Source organism: Sphaerodactylus townsendi, linkage group LG08 (assembly GCF_021028975.2).
Source record: "Sphaerodactylus townsendi isolate TG3544 linkage group LG08, MPM_Stown_v2.3, whole genome shotgun sequence".
NCBI lineage: Eukaryota > Metazoa > Chordata > Lepidosauria > Squamata > Sphaerodactylidae > Sphaerodactylus > Sphaerodactylus townsendi.
In genome coordinates, this window is record NC_059432.1 from 35,161,711 (window position 1) to 35,186,854 (window position 25,144).

At 41.8% G+C, this 25,144-nt stretch overlaps 1 protein-coding gene across 2 annotated transcripts in view; it reads left to right on the top strand.

Annotated features, from left to right (window-relative positions):
* The first annotated feature begins 6,658 nt into the window (after positions 1-6,658).
* Positions 6,659-25,144, top strand: part of HECTD2 (HECT domain E3 ubiquitin protein ligase 2) — a 43,675-nt gene continuing 25,189 nt past the window's right edge. Inside the window, exons 1-5 of one of the 2 annotated variants that reach the window (XR_007245282.1) lie at positions 6,659-7,591; positions 18,421-18,544; positions 19,941-20,079; positions 22,980-23,082; positions 24,047-24,136. Coding sequence is in view for 1 of the 2 variants with exons in the window: in XM_048506049.1 (XP_048362006.1) it covers positions 7,361-7,591; positions 18,421-18,544; positions 19,941-20,079; positions 22,980-23,082; positions 24,047-24,136 (687 nt within the window). In the remaining variant the exon portion in view is untranslated. The remainder of the gene's footprint in view (positions 7,592-18,420; positions 18,545-19,940; positions 20,080-22,979; positions 23,083-24,046; positions 24,137-25,144) is intronic. The other variant, XM_048506049.1, reaches the window with a different exon arrangement.

A 25,144-nucleotide genomic window follows, 5' to 3' on the forward strand; every position in this document is an offset into this window, starting at 1 on the left:
TGGTTTCTTAAAAGGAATAAAACCAGTCACATCACACAATGTATTCTTAAGTACTAGTTAAAGCCCATCAAGTTTGACAGAGAGAGGAAATGATCCTTTTCACAATCCTATTCATTATTACGCGGCAAGTAATTCACTGTTCTCATTGCTAAGTGCCCTAATCCCAGCCAGTTCTAACCTGCTCTAATTGTACCCAATTTTCCAATCACTGTAATATCAGTGGCCTCATTGACAAACATGGCCACTCTCTTGACAACCGGGAAGCTGCCTGCAGAAGGGAGTGGGGGCGGGGGATACTGTTCTCCCCTAATGATTGGGCTCAATTCAGATTGGTACAATAGAGGAAGGGGGGGGAGTCTTAGACCTGCCCTTCTGCACCATTTGCCCATCCTGAAATGTCCCCACAAAGCTAACAGTTGTTCTGCTGGAAAAACTGACATTTCACAATCACAGTCACAATCACAATAACCTTTATTGGCATTAGGCATGAGACAGTGGTTATACACTATTCTTAAATTATTAAATTTAAAATCATATGTTACATCTATCGATTTTGCTTTCCAACTTGACAGTTCATTAGTAGAAATATAAAATGGATTAAAAGGGTTTAGCCATTCAATTCAAAAACAAATTTATAAAACAGGTACCATTTGACTACATTTAAGATCCAACACCAGGAAATATCTGGCACTTCCCGATTTAGTTCCACTTGCTAAAAGGACACATCCACTCCTCAGGCTCTAGAGAATTACCAATTAAAACAACAGGACAACCAACCTAATATTAAAATAAGTAAATAAATAACAATGAACCTACACATATGCATCTTAAAATCACCCAAGGTGCCATGGACGAGAAGCATTACCCATCTATATATGGTTTATGTTAGCATGATACTGATTTCATCCAACTTTGCGTTCAGCATCCTTGGCTGGAAATTATCATTTTAAATTTCAATGCAAAACGTTACACTCATACAGTTACACATCTCTTAGGTACATGACCTTCAACAAGTAGCTGGCTAATCTCCCAAGCATATCAGGATCACTACTACCTAGTAATTTTACCGTTGATATTTTCGACGGCTTTCCACCCCTCATCGATGGCAATAGGGCTTCTCTCTGTGCGCTGTATTTTGGACAATAGTGTAAAATGTGATCCAATGTTTCGACTATGGTGAGACAGAATGGACATACTCTATGTGTTAGGGGCCGCTTCTCAAACCGACCTTGCAAGAGAGCAGGTGAAAAAACATTACATCTGGCTCTGGTCAGTATCCGTCGTTGGTTGGGATCAGGGATTAGTAATAAGTAGCTGGCCATCTTACCAGGTTGAAACTGACATTTGGTCAGTATATGGTACCTTTTGATGGGGGCCAATAGGGACAGAGGAAAATGACTAAACCCCTCACCCCGTGTGCTTTCTTAATTTTGATTGGCATCCCATGTGCCTGGGAAGCATGGAGCACACGGGCATATCTTTGACTTGATGGGAAAAAATGTAATGTGTAATTAGGTCTTTGGAGGAATCACCTGCCTAAGCTGATCACATTAAGAAGAGTTTGAAATTATACTCAACCATAAGGAGTCAAAGTCCCTTACAAACTCCTTCCCTTCTCCTTTGCAAACAGACTCCTTGTGAGGTAGGTGGAGCTGAGAGAGTTCTGAGAGAGCCCAAGGCCACCCAGCAGGATTCATGTGGAGGAATGGGTCCAGAAAATAGTCTAGGACAGATTGATTTTTTTCCCAATGGAATCTAATAATAGTCTCCTGGTGTCTGTGAATCACTTCTGAGCGTTAGGTTATGTGATATTGGAAGAAGCAATAGACATTTATTGGGCTCGTGAGGACACCAAGAGGCATTCAGTACTTTGTATCAGATCCCTGGGTTGGGGAGGTGGGGGACAGCAGTGTGTGAGAGAGTTTGCGCATCTCCCCACTTCTTCCCCAGACAATTTATGATTTTATCTGTCTGTTTTCCTCTGTTTCAGTTCTGAATGCTAAACCTACTGCTTTTCTGCAGGTACTCACATACCTAATTCTGCAAGTTTTCATTCAAGGTTAGAGCTATTAGGAGATCATGTCCTAATAGTTTTAAACATTAGTCTCTGCAACACCTTAAAAGACTAAATTTTTACAATTGTAGAATAAGCTTCAGTAGACTGAAGCCCACTTCCTTAAATGCATTTATTGGGTTTTCACTAGGCAGACATTTATACATGAGGTTATGGCAAAAAAGATAAACAGGAGTAAAAGGCCATGAAATGCAGGAGGTTAAGAAGTTATTCTCCCTGACCAGGATAGACCAGAATAGCCTGATCTCGTCAGATCTCAGAAGCTAAGCAAGGTCGACCCTGGCTACTATTTGGATGAGAGACCTCCAAGGAATGCAAGGATCGTGATGCAGAGGCAAGCAATGGCAAACTACCTCCGAATGTCTCTTGCCTTGAAAACCCCATCAGTCAGATGCCACTTGACAGCAACAATAGCAAAGAATTATGTAAAATTCAAATATAATGAATAAAAGTGCAGGAGTCACTCAAAATAGCATTAACTGCAATAAGATAACTGCAATAAGATAACTTTCCTAAGCTAGCTTGCCCTCCTAAAAGGAGAGAGCAGTAGTGGTAAAATGGCTAAGAGCAGGGGCACTCTAATCTGGAGGAACTGGGTTTGATTCCCCACTATGCCGCTTGAACTGTGGAGGCTTATCTGGGGAATTCAGATTAGACTCTGTACTCCAATACATGCCAGCTGGGTGACCTTGGCCTAGTCACAATTCTTTGAAGCTCTCTCAGCCCCACCCACCTCACAGGGTGTTTGTTGTGGGGGGGGGGAGGGAAAGGAGATTGTCAGCCCCTTTGAGTCTCTTTACAGCAGAGAAAGGGGGGGATATAAATCCAACTCTTCCTCCTCCTCCTCCTCCTCCCTCCTCCTCCTGAGGAATCCTAAATCCCAGGTCCTCAGGATATGCTGTCAAACAAGTAGCTCCCACCAAGGAAACATCTACAACAGGTCAAAACATTCCTATTCTCTTTCAAGCATACAGGGAAACAGTAGAAGCAAAAGCTGAGCTCCCTTTCTCTGCCCCCTCCCCACCCTTGCAAATGTTTTGGATCCCCACTTAACTACTTAGTATAATTATATTCTGATGGAGTGCTATCTGGAATAGAGATGCGGAACTGTACTCTTCACCGCTATGATATCACTGGTGGGGTTTTTTTGCCATTGTTCTTGATTGATTGATTAAGGACAATACCTGCTAGGAGATGAAATAAGATGTTTTGATCTTAACTTGTGGTGCCTTTAAAAAACTGCACACATAAAAGATCTGCATAAGCAAATCTTTTGATGCTTGAGAAAAAAAAGATGACTTGTTCTGTTTTTAGAACAAACCCCAGTGACAGATTAAATTGAATGCTATGTCATTCAGTGTATGAATTTTGAATGACCAGGATTTTTTTTAAAAAAACCCTCCAACTTAGAACAACGTGATTGTAAATTGAATGTACAATATTCTAGAGCAATTGAGCTATAGTTTTATATGACACACACATGCACGTAGGTAAAATAATAAAGCTCTATAACAAAAATAAGCTTTGCCCTCCTAAAAGGTTATTTATAAGTAGATCTTTTGGAGTTTTTTGAATAGAAATGCGTAAGCGCTTGGCAACTGTGGTGACTTAGAAAGGATCTGAAAGAACTCTAATTGCCTATCACACATGGAGTTCATGTTATAATTTTAAAATATAACTTACTATCCAATCTAATGCATGTTTGCTCAGAAGTAAACCCCATTGTGTTCCATGGAAAACTATGCATAACTATGCATTTTCTATCATCAGGCATCAGAAACAGAGTCAGCTAGACTGTGACTGTCCCCTGATGGTAAGAGAAGGGAGAGGCACAGCATCAAGCAGCTAATTAATATAACTTTTGCCAAAACATACACATATTGTGTGCACATAATTCAGGAAGGTTTTGTGGAAATTTGCTGGTTCATTTACATTGTGCAGTTTTCATGGGGTTAAGACGTGTTTAATGCTGCTGTTTGCACCAGCTATGATGACTCTCGTATCTTTTCTGGATCAAATTGGTGACCCTTTCAATAGTAGGCCTTCTCAGGTAAGAGTAGCAATAACCCCTCTCTGTAATTCTTGATCTTAAAAGAACCAACTGTCACCCTCTGGGGCACACCTCAAACTGCTGTGGATCATACTACAACAATATTTCCTTTCCAGCACCCTCCAACTGCACCCGACATTTCCTTTCCAGATGATTTCATTTAGAGGATCCTCTACATGAAGTATGGGAAAGAAAAAGTCTGAAATCATAATTCTCACTATGCCGGTGTGCAGAGATCCTAATAGCAATATTGATGAGGTATAGTTCCCCCCCCCCCGCCCCAGAAAAAGCATTTAAATTGTGAAGTTTTCATGGGGTTAAGGTGTGTTTATTGCTGCTGTTTGCACCAGCTATGATGATTCTTATATCTTTTCTGGATCAAATTGGTGACCCTAGCCAGCCAGTGATCACACTATGAATGCGATCATGTCACAATGCTGTTTATAATCCATCACATTAAACACTGCACTTAGGACAAATGTGAAGGCAGCTTCTTCCTGCAGTACTTGGGTGGGTGACCTCTGTCAATCAAGTATCAAACTGTGATTGGGGTGATGTCATTAAGCCAGTAAATCTTGCCAGTAAATCTTAATTGCATTATGATATTACTGATGGTAAGTAAAGGCAAGCAGGAATAAGGATAATATTTTAAAAGATGTGACTTCCTCCCCAGAGTGATTAAAAATAATTGACAAAAGAGCAGTTTTTTGTCTTAAATGTTCATGAAAAACAGCAAATAGTTTTATCTGAGCTCTAATGCTTAGAAGCTCTACCTTACTTGAACTCGGAATCCTTTCAATAGTAGGCCTTCTCAGGTAAGAGTAGCAATAACCCCGCTCTGTAATTCTTGATCTTAAAAAGAACCAACTGTCACCCTCTGGGGCACACCTCAAACTGCTATGGATCATACTACTACAACATTTCCTTTCCAGCACCCTCCAACTGCACCCAATATTTCCTTTCCAGCACCCTCCAACTGTAGTTCCTTCTAATTACATTAAAGGGAGATGCAGGGGTGCCATGGCCAGAAATCTCCTGGGAAACACGCAACTGAAAAAGTGCATTGTATGATCTTGTCGCATTAATGTTTCTATACACCCTTCATGATTCATTGTTTGAAAACTGTAGCAACCATCATGTTATGTCACAGCTTCTCTTTGATATAATGAAAAAGGGAAAGGTATTGGAAACAATTTATACTGAAATTTGAGTCCCTCATGTTATGTTCTGTCAGTATGACATGTTGTTTGGATTGCAGGATTAAAAAAAAAAAAGAAATACCAAGGGGAAAATAATTGACATTGAAATTTTTTTCCAAACCATTTATTCTGCCATAGAAAGTTGCTTGAAGACCCTCTCTCAACATAATCTATTTCACAGGGTTATTGTGAAGATAAAATGGAAGAGGAAAAACGTTGTAAGCCACTTTGGATCCCCACTTGGGAGATGTGGCGTATAAATAGCTAATCTTTTATCCTAAGGTAATTTAGTTCCAATTATTTATAAAGGAATTACTTCAATCTCTTGTGTGTACACTCAGATTTAGTGCAGGAACAATGGGGCAGCAACTGCATTCTCATAATGTCCTCCAATCTCTTGTGGCAGCAGAAGGCAGATTATTGAAAACTTGCTAACAGACATACCTGTGCCACTAAGTGCCTTTACAGAAGGGAGCTAAGAAGACTAAAGTAGGGTTTAGAGAAAAGGTGGCCAGTAAATCTGAATTTAGGGTAGGGGGAGAGGAGCAGGGAGAACTATTGGTTTTTATAAACTCATCAACCTCTGAGCAAGGGGCTCTCCTTGTTCTACTTAAAAAGCTTTAAATACCCCAATGCATTTTCATTGCATCAAGATACCATTTGAAGATAGTCTGTTTAAATGGCCAATCACCCTTGGTTATGAAATGGTCTTATGACCATTTTGAAGCTTGTGTTCCTATAGCTCTTTGAGGTCATTCTTTTCCATTATGCCCACGTAGTGACTTATTGGCAGAGAACCTCCTTTGAATGAAGATAGTCCCAGGTTCAATCATTGGGCTCTCTAGTTAAAAGGCTCACGTAGTAAGCTCAAAATACTGGAAGCTGCTGCTAGTAAGAATAGAACCTATATCATAGCACCTTTATAAAATAGCATAATGATTAACTGTTTGGATATCACTGGTTTTATCTGATAAATAATTTGTATAAGCCGCCTCAGTAATTATCCTGGAGAGGTAGTGTGAAAATGGCTAGTACTAAATTACAAAAAAAAAAAAAAAAGCTTCCTCCTGAGGAGTTTATGATATAAACTTCTCCAATGGGGCCACCATGAAGGAAAGGCTGAAAACACAGCAAGAGGATAATCGTATCCCAAGAGCAACAAGAGACATCATCCAGCCGCCGCTGCGGACTTGAGGACAACCAGACGGCATCTTCAGGATAACGGCTACGTACACGGCGTAAAAGAAGCCGGCTGGCTGTCAACTCTCTTTGTGGAGACTCTCCGTGAATTGCAGCTGATGCGTAAAGAACGGCCGAGAAGCTCTCCTTCTCCGAACACCGCGTTGGCGGGAGACTGTGTTCAGCCGCTCTCTTCACCCTTACGGAGTTTCCGTAGCCGCGTGGCCTTTTTGCCTAATAACGAGCCACCGCTCCGCTCCGCAACGGGACGGCCTCGCCTCCTGGCCCCGGCGGCGTCGTGGCGGTGCGGAGAAGCCAGGTCCGCTGAGGCGGGCTGCGGCGACGGGGGCGGCGATGCAGGGAGGGGGAAGAGTCCGTCAGCTTGACAGCCCCGTCTGAGTTTCCTTCCTCGCCAGCCGGTGGGGAAATGAGCGGGGGCGGCAGCGAGGCGACCGCCACGACTCGCGTCTCGTCTTTTCCCCGCGGGGGCGTCTCGGGGAGCGGCTCCTTCAGCCGCCTCTGCTCGGTGCCAGAGGCGGCCTAGAGAGGTCGCGCCTGTGCTGAGGGGGAGGAAGCGCTGCAGGAAGGGCGAGGAGAGGGGGCTGCCTGCCTTTCGGCGGTCGGCTGTGAGGGGTGGTGGGGAGCAACCCCGTTGGGGCGGGGGGTCCGGTGCTGGTTCCTTTTCTGGTCTAGGGGAAGGGTGGCGAGCCGGCCATGGCTGCGCGTGTCTCTTGAGGGGTTGCCTGAGGTAACGGGGAGTGGAAACCGGTGCCGGCGGCGCGTGTGCGGAGGGTGGGAAGGGCTGCAGCCGGCGATGCCTCGTTGACTGACACAGAGAGCGGCGCCGCTCCAGCAGCCATGGCGCTGCAAACTCCGCAGCCTTCTGCGGCCGCTCCGGATCTCCTGCTGCCCGCAGTCGGCGACAAACGTCTCTTGCTGTCGTGCGGGATGAATGGGGAGAGTTTGGACCCCCCGTCGGCGGAGGCGGTGGGAGAGGAACAAGAACAGGAGGCGGCAGAGGCGGGAAAGACCGGAAAGGAAGGCGAGAAATTGCCTCCCCGAGTGGCCGAATCCAGCACCGCTTCTGGGGTAAGTGCAACGCCGGTTGTTTTGGAAAGCTTTCCTCCTGCAGATGCTTTGCTGAGCCCGCGAGATGCATCGGATCAACGTCTTGCATTTGGTTTAAAAAGCCGCTGAAGGACACGTAGTGATGAATGAAAGCAGAGGTGTCAACTTATGTGGATTTTTTTTTCTTATTGGCTATCTGGCGTATTAGCACATAATGCACATGTTGGTTGATTTCACTGAATAACTTTAAGAGTGCTAGTGGATTACTGGCTTGAAATAATGTGTGCATTTTTAGCCATAAGTTGTCAAGGGAGAAACTGTAGCTGCCTGTATAAAGTAACTGGGGAATTGGGACATGCTGAATACATGGCGTCTGGTACTGCTGTTTTTTGGAGCACTGAAAAAGAATGAGAACCCAAAAGATACACATTAAAAAAAAACTTTTGAATGACCACTGTGATAATTTATTCATATTTTTCACATGAATCTTCTTTCCATTACTTTATTTATGGACAAAATAAGCAGAGCATTGTGTTTAAACTAACAGACAGTATTAAGGTGTATACTAGTTGGTTCTAATTAGAAGTATTTATTCCTATTTGCATTAAAGTGCATTAATGTATACTAACTCACATTTAACATTTTCTGCTACTGTTTATTCCATCATTTAATATCTATGTTTTTAAGTCAACAAGTGAGCTAGGGATGAGTTATTAGAACTGTCTATTTGCAAGGTGCCCTAACCTGGATGGCTGAGGCTAGCCCAGTTTCATCAGATCTTGGAAGCTAAGTAGGGTCAACCCTAGTTAGTATTTGAAAACTACCCAGGAATACCAGAGTCACAATGCAGAGGAAGGCAATGGCAAACCACCTTGCCTTGAAAAGTCATAAGGGGTTGCCATAAGTTGACTGTGACTTGGCCGAACTTTACACAATCACACACTTGCACACAATCACACACTCAATGATCAACTGCTTAGTGACCCCGAAATGAAGTTTGCTAAAATGCGTCTGGAAGGCCTTCAGCATCTTCTAGTCAATTCTGTTGTTCTAAGTCAAAATCTTCTATTACTCACCATATATTAATGCAATTTTTCCTGATTATAAACCGAAAACAGAGACATCCTATACTTGAAGGGTAAATAGAATAATCTATTGAATTTTGAGTGCACAGCCTTCGAAACAAAATGAAGGAAACAATCTGTGAAACAGCAGGGACATTGTGATTCTGCTGTTGGGCACCCTGTTTTTGTGTTTAAAAGTTTATATAAATGCTCATGCATTTGAATAATATAGTGAAGAGATATTTCATTCTTTAAAAAACCTAAAATGAATTTTCTAAAAAGCACAAAATGGAATGTATGGGCTTGAGAGTGGGAAGTTTTATAATTCCTCACTAACAGTGTTGATAGATACTGAAGTTCATGCAACCCCATTGCATTCAACACTTATTATAGCTTTTCATATCACTGGTTTTATTACTAATAATACCAAACTTTCCTACAACAGATGCATTAGAAGGCGAGAAGATATTTGGATCTCTGCAACAGTGTGCACTAGCCAAACATAACGGAATGCAGTGGATAGTATCCAAGGAAAAAGTTTTTTCCCCGCAAAGGCTTTAATTAGACAGTTTAAAAGTTGTCTTCCACATGTTATATGATAATCTTTATGCTAGACAACTACTATAGGGAGCTCCATTCTACTTCTTTTCAGCTTTTCTCCTGCTACAGGAAAATGCAGGTTGCCATCTGGAGGAAGCAACAGCAGGAGATTAGCTCCATTAATCATCCCAACTAATACTGGTATCATTTATTTTCTTGGCAAATAATTGTACATCTTTTTAACATTTACAAATAGGCAAGGGGGAGAAATTATAATCACTCACTTTTGTCCTGATGACTCAGGTTATACATTAGTGAAAACCATTTTTTATAAATTCAGATGGAAGTTATTTATTTGATACATTTATATACTCTTTTTCTGCCACTGCAGTCACTGTGGTTTACAATTCAACATAACACCTACAGTATGAAACCTACAGAAGGAAAAGGGAATAGGAAAACAGAAAGACTCAAACACCAAATCTTTGATAAACCACAAAGCTTTTTCAGAATGATAAGATGGAGTTGTCCCTTTGGGGGACAGTTCAGGGGTGTTGTGGAGCCCAATGTCATTTGGTTCCTGATAGTTCAATGGAGTAAGGATTATTGACTCAACTTTCCCTCTTATATAGCCACATGGAATGGCTGCTGCTGATAGAAGCAGTCTGGGGGAAAGGGTCCAAGAGGCAGCCTGATGGCCTCTTTCCCCAGGGTTTCTGGCCTCTACATAGTGGCTGGAGATTTCCCAATATTGCATCAGATCTCAAGGTGACAGAGATCAGTTCACCCGAAGAAAATAGCCACTTTGGAAGGTGACATTATGCCCCACTGAAGTCCCTCCCCAAATCCCACCCTCTCAAGCTCCACCCTGCCAAATTTCTAGATATTTCCCAACCTGGATCAAGCAACTCTATCTTCTCCTAATGCAGCAGAGTGGAATAGCTACTAGTGGAAGCAGCTTGGGAGAGGCAGAGCCAAATGGCAGTTGGTTTCAGGAATGCTGCTGCAGGATATCTTGCTGTCTCGTCTCCCCTTCTGATGCAGTTAAGTGCCTGTCTGTTACCTAAATACTCAAATACACTGGTCCAAGGAGTTAGTCTCCTGGACAAAGTTTGGCGATTATTTCCATTTGTATACAGTAATAATGGTAAGCTGCTATATGAAAAAGGGGGAGGTGTGAATATGGTTGCTATCAAGTTGAGATGTATTGTAGTTTTTGAGGGAAGAAGTTAATCTTTTATATCGGGGAGGAATGTGCAGAGCAAGGGTTGTAAAGCTAAGCTACAAGTTTAAAATTAAATAATTGTTTAGCTTATATTGTTCAGATGGTGAGAAAATATATTTATGGACTAAAGGAAACCTGTAAATCTATTTTAGCAGGTGCACAACAAATATATGCATATGATAAATTGAATTATCTGAATGGCTTGGGTGGAGCTAACAGAGAGGAAGTCAGAACAATTAAAATGATTGCTCTGTTACAGAAATGCTTCAATATATCAATGGAAGAGGAACAGATGGAAGCACAGGAACACAGTGATATTTTTGTAACTAAATAAACGTCAAGGCTTATAAAACATTTTTAAGAAAAAAAGGGGGACGTTCTTACTGGACTGGACCTCAGATAACCCAAGTGAATTTCCAGCTTAGTTTTTTAAAAGATATGATATGAATATTCCAACAGCTCAAACAGCCAATTTCTGAAACTGTAGAAAGGGTTGTGTGGGTTCTGTGGACATATTGGGGGTTGGGGGGGGGGGATCAGAGTGTAAACATTAATTTTATTTATTTATTTATTGGATTTGTATCCCGCCCAATCCCAAAAGGGCTCTGAAATTTACTGAAATCTTAATGCACTTTTTTAAAAAATGCAGGCTCTAAAGCCTTATGGCTGTGAAGCTTGAAAGGTCATGATTGAGGGCTGCTGGAATTTCAGAAGCTAGAAAAGCATGAATAAGTTTTTTAGTGGTTGGGGGTGAACTTTCATGTCCTTGGCCCTTCCACTAAAATATATAATGTAAAATAGCAAAAAGTACATTTTAATCAATTTATATTCTTAATAGCTTATATAGGGTGGACAAGTCATCTTTTCTTGGCATAGAATTTGGATTAAGATTCAAAGTTTTAATTTTGTGTTCTACCTGTAAATGCAAAGTTTTAATTTTAGTTCTACCTGTAAATGTGTTTTAGGAGTACATGTAACTTGCCCTGTGCAAATTTTTGTCATGAAAGGAGAATATGAAAGACTTCTTATATCATCCTTATAACTTCTTCCTATGACAGAAGTCACATTTTGTCACATTTTTAAGCTTTTAAAATCAACCCCCCAAACACACAAAATGAAAACAATAAATAAGAGTGCAATAGATTAAAAATAATTAAAACATTGTTGAGGAAGGAGCAGTCACTGAGGGAATGCCAAGATGATGGTGGAAGATGGCAACAGAAGGGGACAGACAAATCTTCCTAAGGGGAGAGTTCAAAGTTTTGGGGCCATGACCAAGAAGACTGTCTCCTGGGTTGCAACCTGCCTAATATCAGAAGACGGGGGCACCCAAAGGAGACCTTCTGAAGATGACCATAATGGTTGGGTCAGTCCATGCATATTGTTAGCTCAGAAGTACTGAACTAAGAATACAGGGAACTGCCATTTGTGAACTCCCTCAACCCCTGAAGCAATGGTATTCCTTCTGTGTCTTCTGAACAGCCACATTCACAATTACCATTAATCAGAAAAGCCACATGTCTGCTCTATGCCCTATATGCTACTCTACTAAGCATAAGCATGCAATAATTTAAGATGTGTGAAATATATAACTATAACTTTTTCCGCTGTAAGATTATCCTGTTGCTGAACTTTGGCCAGCCCTTGTATATCTCAAGTAAAGACAAATGTTCCCTCATTGCCTTCGAGGTCTCTCCTCAGAAAAAGGCACAGCAGCTCAGGTGAGAGGGTGACGTTGTCAAAATGCCCAGAGGAGAGCCAGCTGTACTCTATTCCACCAAAAGATGTAAGTAGAAATGTGAATTCATCTGCCACCCCCTTCAACCCTCTCCCCACCCCAAACTCCAAGCCAGCCCCTGTGGCAAGCCATCCACTGTCCTGCCAGACCAGGCAGTAGCCCTCCCAAGCCCCCTCTAACCCTTCCCCCACCCCAAACAACAAATTGGCCCTCCCAGTCCCCCTCCAACTCTCCTCTGTTCCAAACACCAAGCCAGACCTGGACGGACAACAACAACTAAGCCGGACCTGGTATCAGCCCTCCCAAGCCCCCTCCAACCCTTCTCCCTCCCCAAAAACCAAGGGACTATTTTCTATTGTGGAAACACAGTATTCTTTCTCTCTTCTGCCTAAGCAGTATAGACCACTCTTTGATCTTTTGGTGGGGAAGGTTATAGTACTGGAGAAGGAGGAATAAAACCCCCAGCCCAACCATGGCCTGCTTTTCTTTTTCCAAGTGGGTGCCATGGTAGTGGTGGTTTTACACTCTTCTCTTTTGGGTCACTCCCATCCCAACAGCTGCCTGGGGGGGGGCGTAATATGAGAGTGAAGAGGCTGCAGAGAAGGGCAGGGATTGTTGGAGACTATGGGCCCTTCTGTCCCTAGCGTGAGACCTGCAACTCTCCATTTACTTGTCATCCAACCCCTGTGATGATACTTGTTTCATGGATGAAGCCACCTGCCAACCATAGGCTTTATGCAGTATTGGCATCACCCACAGGTGCCATACTGGGGAACAGAGCCCAGTAGAGCAATAGCCACCTGTGGCTCCTAAGCCATTGGGTATCATTGCTGTAAAGTCTGAGATTTTAACCTGAGGGTAATTGAGAGGGTGAAGGTAATATGAGCCCAACAGGTTAAGTTATTGGTAAGCTATTCGTTGTTTGTCTGTTAATCATAGGAGTAATATCAGTAACATGCTATCACTTCAGATTTTGTTTCCCACTGTGACTGCTGGGTAATCAGGCATTTTCTCACCAGGCTTCTTTGTGGCAGTGTTGCTAGGACTGTGCTGTTCTCTCTTATAGAGCTATTCATGGTTAGATCCAGTGGGATGCATTTAGTGGACAGCAAATTCCTCATTGCTGAGAGAAGTAACAGTGCCACGTGCATTTTTAATTGGTTGATTTTCTTTTCCTCGTTTCCTTGTTTGAGCTCTGTACAAATGTGGATCTATCCTGAATCTATCCCCTGGGAGTGGGAATGTAACTTACACTATGGGGAGGGATAGAATGGTAGAAGGGGATGAAGCTGTAATAACCACGAGCTCACGGATATAACCATCACAGTTTCAGAAAAGAAAATATACAAAGAAGCATTTTTACAATAGGGCTTCATAAGCATCGTCAATAAGATCATTGAAAAACATCAATACTTTATTTGAATTGAAGTCCTTAAGGCAGAAAGCATCAAACCAGGACCTGAAAACTACATTGAATGGTCACATTGTACTATGCCTAATAAAGGCGTGTGTATGTGTATATTTATAACTAAAAATATTGAATTGTTTAAAAGAGAATACATTCCGAAATGTTCCTGCTTGGATTCAAATAGACACTTTGCTCAGACAAATAAAATTGCTTGGAACCTATCACATTTTGTTCTGCATTGCTGAATGTAGAAAGTCCCATACAATTGTGAAGAACATTGTCAAGCTATGTCTGCTAGAAGCCACAAGGCTTGTCCTTGAGGAGCAACAAGTAGGAAAATCAGAATCCTAATCTTTGAAATAATCAAAGGAATTCTGTATCAAGCTTAAGTGAAAGCAAGCCTTTACTTTGTCCTTATTTATTTAGAGAAATTTTGTTCAAATCACTTGCTTGAGGCAGCTTGCAAAATAAAGTGTAATAGACACACAGCACATTAAAAGCTTCAACTAGGCAAATCAACAGATATTTCCTCTTATGCACAATTGATTGCATATGTTCAGTTTCTGCAAAGCATCTCAGTGAAAGAAGGTATTTGTTATCTGAATTGTTGAATACAACTCTCCATGGAGAAAATTCGTTCAGGACACTGGGAAGTTTTGCTGACAATGAGGAGTTGGAATTGTTGCAGTTAGTACCATATATACACATTTGGGCACTGCTGATTATAAGCATTTATTCTGAGTTTGGAGTGTTATGACAGTTGTCACCCCACAAATTACATTCATCCATTTATGGATATGTTTTGTTTGTAAATTTCTCTCTAGTAGAAGTGTGCATCAATTTTTTTTTTTGAATCCGGTATATTGCAGCCAAAAACTATTGGGATCCAGTATCCTCAAATTCCGGTGCCAATATGCTATTTGGATTTTATTCAAGAATCTAGATTTTTTTGGCTCCATTATTTCCTGTGGGGAAATTCACATATTACACAACATTTACTTGCATACAAAGTAAGTATAGAAACACAGGGTCCAGTGATAATGCAAGATCAGTCTTTAGATTCTCAAAGTCTTATGGCTGTCTGTAAGAACTTTACCAATGTGTACATTATAACAGAATTTTGGCTAGAGAGGAAAAACTACCTTATTCTCTTTAGAGAATCCCTTCCATTTAATTAAAATGTATTACAAAATTTGTACTGAATATCAGTATAGATGGGACAATATAAAAAAGTGTGATATAGCTTACTGAGATAGGATATGTACAGTGTATCAGTTCTGATATTGAAATATTCTGGTTTTTAAGTCAATGGTTGTTTTAAGTCAGTGATTGTTTTATACTGATGATCTTGTTTTGCATACTATGCTGGTTATCGACCTTTAAAATAAATTCATTCATTCATTCTTAACACAGCACACAGTACACAGGGGCTCCAAGTATCCTATGCAGGAAGAAGGATTGAACCCTTCCGATTGTATGGTTAAATGCTCAGATCCATATAGAACACCATATAAGAGTTGAGAATAGGACTTAGCATTAAAAACTCTGAGCGCTGCAGGGACATATTGCTTGCCCTTGAGATAAAAGAAATGGATAATAGTCAAAGCACTATTTTCCACTGCATTAACTATATATTTGCAGTGAGTGATTCAACCTGCTGTATAATGAAAATATAAATCCAGATACTTAAAATACTTGATCTTTTCTATGGTGTTCCCATTGATAGACCATTTAAAAGGCTTCCATGTTTTTGAGAAATCTGTCACTTAGATTTCCCATAGTTCAACAAAAGTCTAATGGTCTCACAATATTTTGAACATTGAATGCAGCAAACGTTTCATGCCAGCTTGAGAACAAGACACAGCATCTGCATACAAAAGTGGTGAGTCTAGCCATGGGCCAAGTTTAGGACTATGGTCATCTATGCCAGTCAATGATGGAGCAAGGTTGTTCAAAAAGAGGTTAAATAAGGGTACTAAAACTCAGCCTTGTTTCAAACCCTTGTTGGTCACAATTTTGGGTGTCAAATTCCTATGGGGAAATTGAGTTTTTAAAATTCCGTGTCTAAAATTCTGTGTTTTATGTGGTTGCAAACAGCATGCTGTGTTTTATGTGGTTGCAAACAGCATGCGCTTATTGTGCTTGGAAAGCTCCTCTCTCAGCAAATGAGTGGGTCACCCCACTGGCCCACTCAGTGATCCTGCTCTTGATGTGTGGATCACACATGGTTGCCAACATGTAGACCTTCTGCAGGGAAGAGGCTGAAGGGAGGATTCCATGCCCTCCTGCAGCCTTTGCACTAATGCATCCGCTGCTGGAAGCAAGTTTGCATGTTCTGCAACTGACTCCAAAAAGGTGACTTCTCTACCTGCCCAGCACACAAACTGTTTCTTGAAGGCAGCAGAGATATTGTTGACTTTTTGCACCTTGTTAAGGACCATGGTATGGAACAGAGCCTGGCATTAGCCAGCCTGGTAGCCCTCAGTCTGCCTAATACTATTATTTCCACCCCCACCCAGAATATCATTAGGTTGCCAGCAGTGCACTGTCAGCAAGAGGTATGCATGATGCACCTGAAGGCAGGTCCAGATGTTGAATGTTATGAGCATAGGACAACTGTCCCTCACATAGTACATGGGAGCCATATACAATGAGGGCAATACATTCCTGCTCAATGTGGTATGAGCAGGTACTGTGTTCCAGAGATAGGCAGCCTGTGGAAGCTGATGTCTCCAACTATAGAAAAGACGTTGCTGTCTGGAGCAATCATGTTACCAATGAGGCAAATGACCCTCTTCCCTGCCTATTGATTCCACCTCTTGGAACTCTAGGGCCAACCTCACCAAGCATCTTCGTCATCTCTGTTCGTTCTCTATAAGAGACCATTCAGACAGATCACTGGAGATGGTCAAAGAATTACTGACAACTTGGATGATCAGCAGTCTTATGGCCATGTAACTAGACTTGTCTCTCCCCTTTGAAGAAGTACCATCTGGTGGTGCTTGTCAGAAGGTTCTTGGGGCTAGTAGTTGAGAGATGACCCAGATCTCTCCCTCAACTGAGCCATGTTATACACAGCTTCCACTGTGTAAACCAGAGATCCTCCATCCTCTGGAAGTGCGTCCAGACTACAAAGGTGTCACAGCAGCCATGCTGATTAGCAGCTGCAGGCAACTCTGGAGCTGCCTCCTGTGAGGAGCTCATGGGAGACATGCTGTGTCTTGGAGGGATAGAAAGAGATGCCCAAGGGATATGAGGTTGCAGCAGCAGCATCTTGGGGTGAACCTCCGTCTCTTCCTATTGGGCCTGGCCTCCCCTCCTGTTTCTCCTCAAAAGGCTTTCCAGCGGCATAGCAAGGTCAGAAAGCCTCCCCATCACCAAGAAGCCCCAATGGGCCACACCACACTTACGCCAGCCAGAAGGCTGACTTACATGTGGACTGCAGCTTGCCAGAAGGGAGCCAACTAATGTCAGCTCCTCCCCTGTGCCTATCTTCTATCCTGGTGTCTGTGGGGTGCTGGTGCAGCAATCAGCACAGTGCTCCAACCTGGGGGTGGGGTGGGGTTTGGTAGCCACAAACTGCAGGATCACCTCTCCGCTAGGGTAAGTGCCCCAGGGAGGGCAAATCTGCCAGCGCAACCAGCACGCCACTCCCTGAAGAGGATTCACACACACACACCACTTTGGATGGGGCTTTAAGTCTTGTACAAGATACATGTGTAAACCAGAGAAAGTCGTATGCATGCTTGTCTTCTAGAGGTTGCATTTTTATGAATATGCATTGAAAACATATTCATAAAAATAAATTTAAACTTCAGAATCATTGTTCACTAGCCCAGACAAGTATTTAAAATATATGGCTTACCTTCCAGCTAGAATGCTGCTCCAAGTCTATGCTGCTCCAAGTCTATGTTTTTCTCCCATAATTTGTGAAGTAGATTTCTACCAATCAGAAATGTGTGTGTATTTTCTTCTTAAGGGAAAATCAGCCACTCAGATGAGCTCATGGGAGTGCTGCTCCAGCATCCAATCACCCTTGTGGGAGGAGTGAGATGTCGGAGGGTACACAGGAGAAGTGGAAGTTGAGTTCTGCCTCAGAGAGAGAGCAGTGACAGTTCAGATCTGGCTCAGGAAAAAGAAGGGCAGTTCTGCCTGATAGTGTAGCAGAGTGGTTTAGCTGTCTTCTAAGAGAGAAGAGAGTGCTCAAATGTTAGGCCTTTCTCTGGTGATGAGTAGACATACAGTTTAGTTTGACTTGTGGAAAAGGGCAGGGTGCTATAGTGGAATCCTGTGTTTTATAGCGAATCCAACCTAGGGGCAAGTCAGTAAAAGTCTGTTTGCACCTGTAAGCTTTGTAGAACAATCTAACTATTCTCTGAAGCAGTGGCATAGCGCAAAGGGGGCGTTGAGGGGGCGTTTTGGGGTGGGGAAGGCAGGGAGTAGCAGGGGCACAGGGCGCACATGTGCCTCGGGTGCAGCTCCCCCTCGCTCCGACCCTGCTCTGAAGTCTAAGCAGTTTAAATTTTTGTGTCTCAGCTAGGTTTCTACTTTGTCTACCTGGAGACCTGTGCTGATCCTTTAAAGCCAACCTGTAAATAAATAAATCTTCTTAGTTATTTATGTATTAATTCAGCCACAGTAATCTCAATGATCTTGTGCAGTGCAAAACTTTCATCATAGCCATTGACCCAAAGCGTTATATACTTGCTACCTGTAGAACACCTGGAAACTGACGGCCAGTTCATAGTTCAAAAGGAACCTAGATCCCTAAAATTTTAGAAGGCTATATGCATCCCCTCAGTAGGGAAAAAAGGCCTCTTCCTTGTCCGAGTAGCTTTCTAAATCATAACATTGCATTGCTTTTTCTCACTACAGGAGTTGGAAAGGGGACCCAAAAGTGACATTTCCCCTTTCAACAGCTTCATTTCCACTATCAGCCAGAAGCAAGAAGATGCTGGAAGTTCACCCACGCAGTTTGTTATTGCAGATTTAAAAAATGGTAACTGAATAAAAAACTTCATTATTTAGTCACTGGTTACCCCAGGAGGTACTCAGTACTTTATTGTTAGCGGGTGTCATTGATTTTATTTATGTTGTGACAGTGCCTTGGATGCTTGCTAGCAAAACTGTCTTTGTGTTAGGTATTGTATAGTCATGGCAAATGACATTCCACAGCAAGAACTTGCATTCTAAAAAAATGCAAGACATAACAGATGACAGATAAATAAATCAGCAGTGGATTGTAGGGTAAAGTAACTAATGAGCTTTAGTGTGTACGATTTGCACATGTAGTAAGTTAATCAGTGGTGGTAATCACAGCTTGCCACCTGCTTAGCTATTTTCAAATGTCAGGTTTCTTTCTGTAAGCAGTGTAGAAGAAATGGGATTGCGGAAAGGACTTTAAATAACATAGTTTGCATGTTTAAAAAGTGTTTGTGAACAGTTGGGGCTGACATTAGAGGCAAGGAAGAACATTGTTTTAAAGCTCAGAAACACCACATAAGGAATAAGCAGAATTTTGGAACTCTAGGGTAAAATACTACTAAATACTTTTTTAGTAGTAATTTAATTGTATGTTCAGTATAAAAAGAATGTGGCTCATTTATCCTCAAAAAGCGTATAAAAGGTCCGCCTCCTAATTTAAATGGCAGAATCTTCTCTCAGGTCCACTCAGATAATTCAGTGTAGCTTATGTTTGTATTTGGGGGTCTCTGTCCCATTCTGCCATCCAAATATAAAACTTTGTCCAGTAGGTAGAATTTTCTTGTTGGATGGTGGAAGGGCAGGGTGTGGGGAGGACATAAACTCAGTCATTTATTATTATTGTTTCACATCACAGCTGCCAGTTCTTTAACTAGTTGTTGAGCTTTCATTACAATTTGAGTCTCACCCAGAGGCCTAGAATTCTGTGATGTGTAAGCGTAGTATTCGTGTGGATCCAAGCAGGGCTGCCTTTTGAATCTGTCAGACAGATGTTGATTTTGTTGATTTGAAGATGTTTCAAGTGCTGCCCTACTGTTTTTGGAATGGTTCTCAGGGTGCCGATAACTACTGAGATGACTTCAGCTGGTTTGTGCCATAGTGGCTGTATCCGATTTTCAAATTGTGGTATTTAGTGACCTTCTCATGTTCTTTTCCATCAAATAACCCACAAAGAAGCTCTAGGTTAATCCCACAACCTTGCACACTCTTCCATCTGAAACTATACACATTGTAATTTTCTCTTCCTGTGTGCAGAAGAAAAAGGCCACCCCTTCTTTTCCTTTTTTTTACCTGATTGTCATCTTTCACAAAAAAGCCTTTATTTACCATTTAGATGAGAAGAGTCAGAGTAACATCAGAAGAAACTATTGGACTTTAAATCACTAACTGTTTTTTATTTACTTCTTATTCAGTAAAAGAGCTTCCTCCCCTTGGCCATGATGTTAGGCAAAAACAGCGCAACTCTATAGATACACTTCCTGTAGAAATGAAAGTTTCTGTTCCTCCAGAAGCTCCTCTTCCCATCCAAACCAAAACTGTGAAAGACTTCCAGTAAGTTCCTTGTTTCTTTGAGTGAATGCACTATTAATTTTGATATCTTGATGTGTTCTTTGTATTGTAATATAATTTCTACAAGTACTGTTAATTAGGACTTTGGAATTAGTACCCTGGTTATTTACCCTTGGACTCTCTTCACTTCAAAAACAAAGACCATTTACGCACTTGTGAACTCCTTTGCATTGAGTGTACAGTCCCTTCACGTTGGAGTCTCACATAACGTTTTCTTCTCTTTGGAACTCATTGCGCTCACAGATCAGAAAATCCCCACAGTTTCTGAAAGCTCTCAAAGTGCGATTTCCCCCTTTCCCTTTGCTGTGAAAGTGAAGGAGATTCATATGCATTAGGATTTTCTCAGGTTTTTATGCTCCTCCTCGCCTCCCCCTGCCCACACCACAGCAGTTCCTCCTACTTTTTGGACAACCATTTTAGAACAATCAGAAGAACTTCCTTTTTGACATGAAACTGACCTTGTCTGGCAAAGTAACACTAGACCAAAGACAGCAAAAAAAAAAAGACAGCAGACAACTTTCCCAAGCAAACTGCAGTTGGGTAGTAGTGCATGCATTAATGGCCAAAATAATACTTGAAGCTGGGCGAGGGGGGTGGGTGGGCATATCCCCTTCTCTTCAATTAGAGAAACTGTAGATCTATGCTCATGTATGTTTGTGTGATAAGAAAATATAGCAATAAAAGTTACATTGATGAAGTAGAATATAGTGTCTAGATCTAGGTTGCCCACTTAATTTTGCTTATTTCTCTCTCTTTGATTAGCACAAACAGTCGTGTGTCATGATGTGATTTACTGTAGGGGTATCAGATTGCCCTGCTAAGCACTTAAATTATGGCCAGTTGTGTGTATTACCTGGCACATTGCTTGTGTTAGGCTAAAAACTAGTGATTAGGCATTAATGCATCTATTATGCCACATTGGAATCCCCTTTTCCACAGATTTGTGTGTAAACAAGAAATGATGGACAATGCAACCATTACTTCATGCTCTTTAGAGTTACCAACCTTCTAGAGATACCTGGAGTTCTCCCAGAATTACAGTAGGCCTCCAGTCTACAGAGATCAGTTCTTTGGAGGGTAGACTTTATGGTGTACTATAGCATTTCAACAGCAGCGAAGCTCCCAGCGGGCGGGGAGGTGCACGACGCACCGGGCGCACAGATTTGGGTCACGTGGCGGGCGGAAAATCCCCTCGGCCCCTCCCCCTTTCCCCCACGCCCCCTCGCGGCGCCCCCCCCCCCCCCACACACACACTTACTTTAGAAAACCGAGCAGGCTGGAGAACAGGCCTTTCTGTTCTGGTGGGAACCCTAGGAAATGTAGTTCCCACCAGAACAGGAAGGCCTGTCTGCAGCCTGGTTGGTTTTCTAAAGTAAGTGTGGGAAGAGGCGCCGGGGGGGGGCTGCAGGGGGGGGGGCGTGATTCCCCCTCATAGTACCCTCCCTGCAGCGCCCCCCCACACTTACTTTAGGAAACTGAGCAGGCTGCAGAACAGGCCTTCTTGTTCTGGTGGGAACTACATTTCCCAGGAGACCCTGGGAAATGTAGTTCCCACCAGAACAGGAAGGCCAGTTCTCCAGCCTGCTCGGTTTTCTAAAGTAAGTGGGAGTGGGAGTGGGAGTGGGGACAGCTTGCTGGCGATGGGGGGGGGGGGCAGCATGAGGGGAAGCCATAAAAAAAGCCAGAATGTAGCGCTAATCTCATGTGGACTCTGGCCCAGCTACGCCTCTGCATTTCAGAAAAATGGAGGTCCTAGAGTAACATCACCCCACAACACTCTCTCTCTCTCTCTCTCTCTCTCTCTCTCTCTCTCTCTCTCTCTCTCTCTCTCTCTCTCTCTCTCTGTCTCTCTCTGAAATACCTGCCCAAATGTATCTTCCCCAAGTTCTGCCCCTAAATCTCCAGGCATTCCTCAGGCCAGCCCAGCAAACCTACCCTTATTTCATAGATCTGTATAACTTTTATTTTAAGAATATCCAGGCCAGGATCCAAAGAGCAAGTTCAAATATATGGTAGCGCTTACACATGCCAGGACAATGTGTTTTTATTCTGTTGAGTAGTGGACATGCCAAATCACAACCTAAATTTGAAAAATCTCTCATCCACAAAAAAAATGCTGTGTGAAGCCATGTTGAGCATCTGAACAAGAAATACATATCCTCCTTACAGTGCAATCTACAGGGCAAGGGGAGAGTCAAGGAAGTGGTGTGAGGTCACGCTGAGCACAAAGGACAAATATGCCAATTGAAGGGACACTAACACCAGAGGTGTGCACCATTCAACTTCACAGCGCCTGAATGAGGAAACTGTATGTTCTCCTTTGGTGCAAGAGCCTGGGTCGGCATTGGTGGGTACATTCGGAGGGCAGTTCCAGGATGGAGTTGATTTTTGTCGGCTTCCTATGGCCTTTTGACCTGAGAACGCCCCCTTTCGCTGGCATAGACTTACGCCACATAAAAGTTTGGTGCAGCCCATTGGGCTGCTTGGGTGATTTGTAGGGCAGCTGTTATTCATGCTTTCTGTGCTGGCTGAAACCACTTTTGGAGCTCTCCCCACCCAAGGGTTGCACTGTAGTTAAGATGTTAAAATGTTGTTTGGATCCCAGCATTAATGTGTTCTAATATATTATGCAAAAAGGCTGTAAAGGTCTTAGATTTTTAAGTCTGCATACGTATACATGCTATTTTGATAAAAATGTAATTATATCATTATGTATAATAAAGGATTTAAAACATATAGGAAAGATATTTATAACCCAACATAAATATGTTCAGGTTAATATTTACTACAGTTATATTTCTAAAATGTGTTGAAGGTTGTTTTTGCAAAATGTTCTAAAAGCTGCATTTGAAATAAATTCCATTTTTGTTCTCTCTGTTTAGAGAAGACATAGAAAAAGCCAAGTTGTCGGGAGACTGGAAAACAGTGTATGAGTTTTATTCAACAATATTTGATTCTTTTTCAGAAGCCAACACTGCATTTAAGGTAAGGAAAAAAAGCAGCCTAATTTATTTGAATTTTGACTAGCAATATCCATTATTTGTAGGAATGAAAAATAGTAGCTAGATTAGTAAGATTGTTCTGTTTGGTAGGTGAGGGATTAAATCTACTCACCCCTTCAGCTTTTATAGTGATCAGTGCTACAAGTAGTTTTAGTCATAGCAGAGACAGTTCATCAAGAGCTGCTACCACCCAGACATTAATGCTAACATCCCACTTTTATTGGTGTGATACATCCATATCTAGTACCAGACTGAGTTCTTGGTTCTCTTTTGCTTATGTAAGCAATATCCTTACATGAAATGTGAGATTGAGCATATGTAATCTGGTAAAATTCTTTTAATAATAACAGAAAGCATTTTAAAAGATTACTGGGCCGTAGCTTATTACATTGTTGAATAATGCAAAAATTCAGCAAGGAAGTTAGACTAGGGTTGCTAAACCTCAGGTGGTGGTTAAAGATCTCCTGGGATTATTGCTGCTCTCCAGGCAACCTGCATCAGTTCACTTTAAGAAAATGGCTGCTTTGGAATGTGGACTTTAAGTCCCTCCCCTCCCCAAACCCTGCCCTCCTCAGGCTCCACCCCCAAATCTCCAGGTATTTTTTCAATCTGGACCTGGCAGCACTAAGTTAGACTCTATAATTAGATTCCCAGGCCTTACTCAAAAGACATTAAGAAGGCCAAGATGTCATTTGCCCTATAGTTAGTAAGCATCTGGCACAGCTGTAGGAGGTCAGTATGACTTATGAAAAGGGAAGATTGCAGCAGCAGTGTTTGTGGATGTATTAGAATGTTTCATTTGTTAGCTCTGTGATATATTGAAATGTAAGAATTAAAAGAAACTAATAATGTTTAAATGAACAAGGTTAATGAATGAATGGAAGAGTTGTAGAATTTTCGTTTTTAATACAAGCTTGGAAAAACTGGTTCCATATATTATTTCACAGAAATACGAAGATGCTCCTTTTGATTCCACTGAAGACTGTGGAGTTGATATTGATTTTGTGAATGCTGTTTTTGATGCCCTTCTAATTTCAGTAAGTAAAAATTCCATTTTTAGAACTCTTATTTCCCATTTAGTATTTTGAACATTGAAATATCTTGTACAAATCAAAGTTGTTACATAATTTGAACAATGTTATCTACTTATGCTACTGATCTGTAGGTCAGATATCTTCAATGCAAGAATTATATTCTACAGATACTATATATATATTGTTACTAAGATAACCTTTTAAATTAAAAGCATTTATTAAACACTGCTAACAGTTACATTTTATTAAGACGCACTGAGATTATCAACAAAACTTCACTTATTCACAGTACGTTAGCAATAGAGCTGAATGTTGGAATGAAAATTTCAGAAGTTTGGAAAGAAAACTCCCCATTTGGACACACCAAGCCAACCCTTCTTGTAAAGTTTGATCTTAGTCATAATAGACCTGGTGCCAGCCCTTCACAGTCAGTATGCCAAAATGTACTGTTATGGGGGGCAGAGTGACCAGCAGTAGGAGGGGCTGCGAGCTGGCAATAACAGTGCAAGTGGTACTTTTAAGCAAGAAGCATAAGAAATGTCCTATCTAGTGCTTCAGTGTCAGTGCATATTTCATCTGACTCACAAAGCCTTCAGGATGTTGTTACACCTTTCTGGTGTACCTCCTAACTGCCATTTTTGCTCCACTTTCTTAAAAAATGATTATGTTTTAAGGAGGAGTGGGTCCAGTGGAAAGCATTAGTTGGAGACTCCCCAACCCAGAATGCACCAACATTATGAGCTGGAACGGAACTTCAGGAAAACCCCAGAAGTTTTGATATTTCTTGGAAAACCTCAGCCAATTACAATTACTTCATTTATATCCTACTTTCCCCACATTGCAGCATTTTTCTTTTCTCCATTGTTTCTTAAAAACCTCACTGTGCGGCAGGTTTGGCTGAGATTGTGTGACTGACACATGGTCAACCAGCAGAGTGGGGATTTGACCCTAGTTTTTCAAGTTTCTAGCCTAAAACTGTAACCACTGCACTACATTGTTTTTGTGGAATGG